We start from the raw sequence: 9,468 nt of genomic DNA on the forward strand, positions 1-9,468 counted from the left end.
AACGCCATGTACCTGCGATTACATCTGGCGCTTCACGAGAGGAATCGTGTCCTAGCACGGAAATCCGTCATACATAAATGAACATTAATATAGTATCATACAATGTGCGTGGATTGCGTGTGGGACATACAGAGGCGGATAAATCACGTCGTCTTGTGGTGGATAAACTTCTGGAAATGTGTGACGTACTGTGCGTCCAAGAAACTTTTCTACCCAAGCAGGACCTAGAAAGACTAAACTCCCTGCATAAAAAAATTTACGGTGCAGGTGAATCTACCACTGACTATAACCAAGTTAGTGCGGGTCAGAATTTCCGGTGGCGTTGCAGTGCTGAAAAGATACGATCAGCTGATTAAAGTGACCAGACTGGACGTTGATTGGGCTATAGGACTCGAGTAAATAAAAAGTTCATTATATTGACTATATATACACCTTACAAAAACCCAGAGAATGAAGATGAATATCTCAATAGGCTGACATATGTTGTGTCATTTATCCAGGACAATCCATCCACTTGTGTTTTCATTGTGGGTGATATGACTGCTGATGTGACAGATTGTAAATCTTTGTTTGCCAATCACCTAAAACAGTTTTGTTCCACCAATGAGTTGATTCTCTCTAGTAAAATACTTTTGCCTGTTGACAGCTACACTTACATCAGTGAAGCATGACACACAACATGCTTAGACCACTGTATCTGCACTGAAGATGCACATGACTCTTTAGAGACCATCAGGATTAATTATGAATTTGCAACATCTGATCATATTCCCTTTTCCTTGTCTATAAAAACGGGCAATTTACCAGACCTTTTGCCCATGAATAATGATACACAAAAAGAAAATATATATTGGGACAATTTGACTGAACATGATCTCAATTTGTTCCGCATCCACTCTGAAACCCTGTTGAATGATATTGTTTCACCAAAAAGTGCAGTTACATGTTTAGACATAAACTGTAAAAATGAACAACATGGCAAAGAGTTGTGTTCACTGTATGAGAAGATTGTAGAATTCCTTCTTATTTCAGGCAGGTCTTTGAATAAAACTAAAAAACACAAAGTACAGCCAGTGTGGAATGATTATGCTAAAGAGCTTCATACAGAGGCCAGAAGGGCTTTCAGAATGTGGGCTGAATTAGGCAAACCCAGACATGGTCCTGTATTTGACTACAAGAAGAGAGCAAATGCTAACTTTAAATATGCCTTGCGGTTTATTAAGTGAATGAAAATGCAGTTAAATCAGAGTCACTAGCAAGAAAATTACAACTCACCAGTCCTTCTGAATTTTGGAAAGAAATAAAAAGAGTTAACAATCTAAAAGCACCCTTGCCAACGAATATTGATGGTGTAATTCAGGGGTGTCCAAACTTTTTGCAAAGAGGGCCAGATTTGGTAATCTGAGAATGTGTGGGGGCCGACCATGCAGCCTGACATTCTTTGAATCATTAATGTTAAAAGCAAATGAACTGTTTTATAACATTTTTATTGGAAATGGCACACTTTTCATGTCTTCACACAGAGCAGTTTGTTTTTTGGATTTGTTAAAGTCAGTATGACTTTTGTACTATGAATTAAAAGTCTGTGCGAAAATATAAATTCTGGAAAGATTCAACATATATGGGTTCATCTGAAACATGGCATTTTATCCACTTGTAAGTGCTCACTATGAACTAAATTCAAAATGCAAACAGGAACATATTAACAGTAATATTACTTTGAAGCACAAAACACATAAGGCCATCTGCATCATTGTATTACTTATCAAAAATGAGAGAAGCAGTGTTAGATTGTTTCAACGTTAGACTCTTATAAAAATACATATATAGAGAAAAATGCACAGACTTCAAACAACTTTTTAAGTGCAAGATAGTAAACTAATAATAGAACTCAGCTGGCTAATTCACGCTGATGTTTTCAGGCTGATACAGAAAAAGATAAGAAAATGCATTTTCCATCTGGATTCCTTGGTCCAGTCATCTTAGGTTTCATCAGGTCATAAGAGAAAAATACAACTAATTAAACAAAAAAATCTGGCTGGAGATAACTATGCTGTTGTTGATTAATTATTTAATAAAGTGAACTTAAAATCCAGAGAACAAATTATACACAGAATAAAATGAATCGATGCATATTTTAACGTGGTTTTGATTGCCACAGGAAAATAAAATCCTTGCCTGCTCTAATGTGAAGGATGATACTGAGATCTCGACTGCATTAAATGATCCAAATCTGGTTCAAAAGCAGTGGTTTTGACACGTAAGATGTCACATAGGTGAGAGTCAGTTAGTCTCGTCCTCATGCTGTTCTTGTTTATGTTCATGACTGAAAATGTCTTCTCACACAAGTATGTGGAGCCGAACAAGCTCAGCATTTTTTTTAGCAAATGTTTGAATCTTTCGGAACCTGTCTTTGTCCAGCTGGCGGTAAAAGTCGACAAGAATGAGGTGTTGGTGCCTACTGCGACTCTCTGCATCGCATTGCAGTTCAAAAAGCGCCAGCTGCAGGTCGTCTGGAGCGTCATCAGGGACCACGGAGAAAGGAGCGGAAAAAATTGTGATCTCTTTTTCAATAGCCGCAAAATCCCGAAAGCGCTGCTGAAATTCCTCAGCCAAAGATGAGATGTCTGCTGCATACCTCCTTATTTGCGCGCTTATGTCGTTCTGTGGAAAACATGTCATAATTTCCTGCAGCGATGGGAAGTGAGTGGTAGTGGGCTGTGTTTGGGACAGGTGTCTTTGAAAAAGCAGCAACTTGGTTCGAAATGCTCCAATGTGTGAATACAGTTAACTTACAACTGCATTTTGGCCCTGAATGCTAATGTTCAGTGCATTTAGATGTTGGGTTATGTCAACTAAAAATCTAAAATCAGACAGCCAAACAGGATCGGAAAGTTCTGGCATCAGTTGTCCCTTTTTTGCCAAGAATTGTTCGATTTACTCTCTAAGAGAGTAGAAGCGCTGCAGTGCAGATCCCCGACTGAGCCATCTCACGTCATTGTGATACACAACATCTCCGTATTCAGCCTGAATGTCGACTAGAAACTGTTGAAACTGGCGGTGGCACAGGGCTTTTGAGCGAATGTAATTGATAGCCTTTATCATCGGTTTCATCATATTTGAGATGTTTGGCACAGAGAACTTGTTGGTGAATGATACAGTGCAGTTTTATGGCTTTGCCTCCTTCTTCACTCACTTTATTACATACTAGGGTTGCTAATCCACTCGCTCACCCGTCATGGCAGGTGCACCATCCGTAGTGATCCCAACGACTTTATTCCATGGTAGTTTCATGTTATCAACGGTGGAACAAACAGAAACAAATAAATCTGTTCCTCTCATTTGATCGTTAAGACTCTGAAGCTCAAGTAGCTCCTCACTTACGTTCATTTCGTCGTTCACTCCTCTCAAAAAAATTAGTAACTGAGCGTTGTCAGATGCATCTGTGCTTTTGTCGCAGGCTAATGAAAAAAAGTCGAACTCCACTCCTTTCGCCTCCAATTGCCTCTTAACATCAGATGAAACATCTTCAAGTCTTCGCACCACAGTATTACGAGCCAGACAAACATTAGCAAACTCTTGCTTCTTCTCCGGACAGATTTTCTCCACCATTTTCATCACACACTCTTTAATAGATTCACCTTCAGTAAAAGGCTTGCAGTGCTTAGCAATCAGTGTTGCTACCTCATAGCTCGCCTTTGTGGCGCTTTCATTTGAATCATGGGCTCTTGTAAAAAAGCTCTGCTGTGCCGTTAAAACAGCTTCCAGTTGCTTCAATTTTTTGCTACATTCGTTTCCAGTTATACTGTCGTAGCTAGAATGTTTCGTCTGGAAATACCTCTTGATATTGAATTCTTTGAAAACAGCCACAGTTTCTTGGCAAATTAGGCAGACACAGTTGTTTCATATTTCGGTGAAAAAATACTCTAATGTCCACTTGAACTGAAAGCAGCGCCCCTCGCTGTCAACTTTCCGTTTTTTCGCTACAGTAGCCATTGTTGAAATGGGCTTGAAATGATCACACCCTTTGACCCCTGTGAGGGTTAGAGTTTCCCTGCAGCGAGAGTAGCTCTACTGCCATCTTCTGGTGAAATATAAAATAGCGTTTTGTACTCTGAATTTTACACTAAGGGTAGCAGTGCTGGCGGGCTGCATTATTATTAATTTCATGACAGAGGCTGCGGGCCTGTGTAAATTTGGAAACGGGCCGCATTTGGCCCGAGAGCCGGACTTTGGACATGCCTGGTGCAATTGGACCAGACAAAATTATTAATTTATGGAAGAAACACTATTATGAACTATTTAATTGTAGGAAGAGTAATCCCATTGTGATAGAGAACATAGATATGCATGAAGATGTTATTTCTCAACAAGAAGTTAGTGACATTGTTAAGAAGTTGAAAAATAATAAGGCATATGGTGTGGACAAGATATCTACTGAGCACTTAAAATTTGCAAGTAGGAAAATTTTTCCTTTGTTGGCTATTTGTTTCACTGGGTTTTTAATTCATGGCATTTTACCAAACTCTATGTTGTCTGTGATTTTAGTGCCTATTGTAAAAGACAAGGCTGGTAAAATAAATAGTAAAGACAACTATCAGCCCATAGCTCTGGCCAGTACCTTATCGAAAGTTTTGAAGAAGGCTCTGTTGAGCAGAATTGAGACGTTTATAGCCACATCTGATAATCAGTTTGGTTTTAAACCAAAACTTGGCACCGATATGTGCATTTTTGCTCTCAAGGAAATTTTAGATTTATACAAGAGACATAATACCACAATTTTTATGTGTTTTATAGATGCATAAAAAGTATTTGATTATGTTAATCATGTCAAATTGTTTCATAAATTGTATGAGAGAGGAGTTCCGAAATATTTAATAAGAATATTAGTGTATCGGTATGCTCACCAGAATATGTCTGTAAAATGGGGAAACTCTGTATCATCTTCTTTTTATGTGTGTAATGGTGTGCGACAAGGCAACATTTTATCTCCTTGCCTTTTTAACCTGCATATGGATGATTTATCTAAGCTGCTGAATCAATGTAGGACTGGCTGTCGGGTTGGTAGTGGAACCATCAACCACCTGATGTACGCTGACGATCTTGTGATATTCTGTCCATATAATGCTGGTCTGCAGCAACTGTTAAGGGTTTGCTCTCAGTATGGGTTACAGTATGACATTAAATACAATGCAAAAAAGAGCAACATCATGATTGTCAAGAGCAAAGAAGACACTAAATTAACTTTTCCTGACTTCACCCTGTCTAGCAGCATCCTCCAGGTCACTGATGAGGTCAAATATTTGGGACATTATATAACCGCTGACCTGTCTGATGGTGGAGACATTTACAGGCAGCGTTGTACTCAATATGTACAAGCTGATATTCTTCTTCGGAGGTTCTCCATGTGCTCAGCATCTGTCAAAATTGCACTTTTTAAAGCATACTGTACTCCAATGTATACAGCCCACCTGTGGCGGTGTTGCAGGAAAAGCAGTATGAATAAACTTCAGGTCGCTGCTTAGGGTGCCGCGATGGAGTAGTGCCAGTCAGATGTTTGTGAATGTCAATGTACCAACCTGCGCTGCTGTTCTTCGAAACATTATGCACAGATGTATGTGTAGATTAACAGACTCTGCAAACAGCATCATTCAGACTTTGACCAATCCTGTTCAAAGCTCAGTGAGATTCTTCTCCAGTTTGTGGAATCATTGGCGCTTTAGTTTATATGTCAGTGATTGATTATTTCATTATATATTTTTCTTTTTCTTTCTTTTTTATTGTTCTTGTTTTGTCTGTTTATGGACCATAATTGTGTCTAAATAAAGAGATTGATTGATTGATTTATGGTGGACTAAAAATCGATGGGATAATGCTATCATTGTTAAAATGTAAAAGTCCCATAAAATAAGTAGCATTTTTTAATTCCTTTTGGATGGCAAATATTTGCAATGAGAGGGTTGGTGTTGCTGACAATAATTATGAGTTGTCTAAATTATTCTTCTAAGAATATTAATCTAATTCAAGTCACTTTATTTATTAAAATGCCAAATCACAACAAATGCCATCTCAAGGCACTTTACAAAAATAATTTAAATTCAGTCACACATACATTCCAAACATGATCCAAATTAGCAAACAGTGTAGTATGCTCAATTAATTATTCAAAGAAATTTAAAAAGTCTATCTAAGCAGATTGCACTGAATCATTGACATGCAGCATTGACTTTATGACAAAAAAAATCTTTAACAAATTATTTATTTATACATGCAATAATCTCCCAATTTACATTCATTAAATTCCATCTGAAACAGCACAGTTTCAGATGGAAACAAGGACGGAAAAAAGACACACAATGTCTATCTAAGCATCTTTTGAGCCGTTTCTGATCAGAAACAGCAAAACAAAAAACATGCAAAAGTCGGATGATATAATCTTTTCTTTTTGGACATATAAANTTGCTAATCCACTGCGCTCACCCGTCATGGCAGGTGCACCATCCGTAGTGATCCCAACGACTTTATTCCATGGTAGTTTCATGTTATCAACGGCGGAACAAACAGAAACAAATAAATCTGTTCCTCTCGTTTGATCCTTAAGACTCTGAAGCTCAAGTAGCTCTTCACTTATGTTCATTTCATCGTCCACTCCTCTCAAAAAAAAATTAGTAACTGAGCGTTGTCAGATGCATCTGTGCTTTCGTTGCAGGCTAATGAAAAAAGGTTGAACTCCACTCCTTTCGCCTCCAATTGCCTCTTAACATCAGATGAAACATCTTCAAGTCTTTGCACCACAGTATTACGAGCCAGACAAACATTAGCAAACTCTTGCTTCTTCTCCGGACAGATTTTCTCCACCATTTTCATCACACTCTTTAATAGATTCACCTTCAGTAAAAGGCTTGCAGTGCTTAGCAATCAGTGTTGCTACCTCATAGCTCGCCTTGTGGCGCTTTCATTTGAATCATACTCTTGTAAAAAAAGCTCTGCTGTGCCATTAAAACAGCTTCCAGTTGCTTCAATTTTCTTGCTACGTTCGTTTCCAGTTATACTGTCGTAGCTAGAATGTTTCGTCTGGTAATGCCTCTTGATATTGAATTCTTTGAAAACAGCCACAGTTTCTTGGCAAATTAGGCAGACACAGTTGTTTAGTATTTCGGTGAAAAAATACTCTAATTTCCACTTGAACTGAAAGCGGCGCCCCTCGCTGTCAACGTTCCGTTTTTTCGCTACAGTAGCCATTGTTGAAATGGGCTTGAAATGATCACACCCTTTGACCCCTGTGACGAGGGTTAGTTTCCCGCAGCGAGAGTAGCTCTACTGCCATCTTCTGGTGAAATATAAAATAGCGTTTTGTACTCTGAATTTTACACTAAGGGTAGCAGTGCTGGCGGGCCGCATTATTATTAATTTCATGACAGAGGCTGCGGGCCTGTGTACATTTGGAAACGGGCCGCATTTGGCCCGAGGGCTGGACTTTGGACATGTCTGGTGTAATTGGACCAGACAAAATTATTAATTTATGGAAGAAACACTATTAGGAACTATTTAATTGTAGGAAGAGTAATCCCTTTGTGATAGAACACAGATATGCATGAAGATGTTATTTCTTCACAAGAAGTTAGTGACATTGTTAAGAAGTTGAAAAATAATAAGGCATATGGTGTGGACAAGATATCTACTGAGCACTTAAAATTTGCAAGTAGGAAAATTTTTCCTTTGTTGGCTATTTGTTTCACTGGGTTTTTAATTCATGGCATTTTACCAAACTCTATGTTGTCTGTGATTTTAGTGCCTATTGTAAAAGATAAGGCTGGTAAAATAAAGAGTAAAGACAACTATCGGCCCAAAGCTCTGGCCAGTACCTTATCGAAAGTTCTGGAGAAGGCTCTGTTAAGCAGAACTGAGACGTTTATAGCCACATCTGATAATCAGTTTGGTTTTAAACCAAAACTTGGCACTGATATGTGCATTTTTACTCTCATGGAAATTTTAGATTTATACAAGAGACATAATACCACCATTTTTATGTGTTTTATAGATGCATAAAAAGCATTTGATCAAGTTAATCATGTCAAATTGTTTCATAAATTGCATGAGAGAGGAGTTCCGAAATATTTATTAAGAATATTAGTGTATTGATATGCTCACCAGAATATGTCTGTAAAATGGGGAAACTCTGTATCATCTTCTTTTTATGTGGGTAATGGTGTGTGGCAAGGCAGCATTTTATCTCCTGGCCTTTTTAACCTGCATATGGATGATTTATCTAAGCTGCTGAATCAATGTAGGACTGGCTGTCGGGTTGGTAGTGGAACCGTCAACCACCTGATGTACGCTGACGATCTTGTGATATTCTGTCCACATAATTAATGCTGGTCTGCAGCAACTGTTGAGGGTTTGCTCTCAGTATGGGTTACAGCATGACATTAAATACAATGCAAAGAAGAGCAACATCATGATTGTCAAGAGCAAAGAAGACACTAAATTATCTTTTCCTGACTTCACTCTGTCTAGCAGCATCCTCCAGGTCACTGATGAGGTCAGATATTTGGGACATTACATCACCGCTGACCTGTCTGATGATGGAGACATTTATAGGCAGCATTGTACTCGATATGTACAAGCTGATATTCTTCTTCGGAGGTTCTCCATGTGCTCAGCATCTGTCAAAATTGCACTTTTTAAAGCGTACTATACTCCAATATATACATCCCAAAGAAGACACACAATGTCTAAGCATCTTTTGAGCCGTTTCTGATCAGAAACAGCAAAACAAAAAACATGCAAAAGTAGGATGATATAATCTTTTCTTTTTGGACATATAAACATTTTTTTTCCAAGCCTTGCATCCAGAATACATCAAACATTTCATAAACATTTTACTAATATTTTAATTATTCAAAAAGTGGAAATATTGCAGCTAATTGACATGTATTTGTTTTAAAGTGGAGCCTGTGACTTCAATCATCCCAGCAGTAATGGGAATCCCACCACGTCTTACTTGATGCCTTTACTTCTCAGTACTTTACTCAATGTCGTCAGGTAGTTTGCATCAGGGTAGTCATCACTGAAAAAACATCATAAGGACACTGTTAATGCATGTTTTTGCTGTATGCACACATTCAGTAAATCACAAATGTGATGATGTTTTTTCAGCTGCTGAATCTGTGGAAGACAAAAATAATTAAAAACAAAGTTGCTTCATCACAGACTAAACTTTGGTAACTTTACCTTTCAGAACTGAATAGATCTAGTGTGACAGATTGCCATGTTTTATATCACATTAGCTTTATGAGAGATAATATAGATTTGAAACCACATTTTTACATGTAATTTATATAAAACCAAAACTTTCTAATAATTTTAGAAATACTTCACAAGTACAATGACCTGAATGCATCTCCTCCAAGTATAACAAATGTCATTGTGGTCAAACACACAGTTTTGTGAGACAACAGTCCAACA

General features: G+C 38.0%; 1 protein-coding gene across 1 annotated transcript in view; it reads right to left on the reverse strand.

Annotated features, from left to right (window-relative positions):
* Nucleotides 1-8,829: 8,829 nt before the first annotated feature.
* The window catches only part of dtx3la (deltex E3 ubiquitin ligase 3L a), a 17,299-nt gene continuing 16,660 nt past the window's right edge, over nucleotides 8,830-9,468 (reverse strand). Inside the window, exon 5 of the mRNA XM_007543793.2 lies at nucleotides 8,830-9,070. Coding sequence (XP_007543855.1) covers nucleotides 9,001-9,070 — 70 coding nt within the window. The 3' untranslated portion in view covers nucleotides 8,830-9,000. The remainder of the gene's footprint in view (nucleotides 9,071-9,468) is intronic.

The sequence above is a fragment of the Poecilia formosa genome, unplaced genomic scaffold (assembly GCF_000485575.1).
Source record: "Poecilia formosa unplaced genomic scaffold, Poecilia_formosa-5.1.2 Scaffold908, whole genome shotgun sequence".
NCBI classification, from domain to species: Eukaryota; Metazoa; Chordata; class Actinopteri; order Cyprinodontiformes; family Poeciliidae; genus Poecilia; species Poecilia formosa.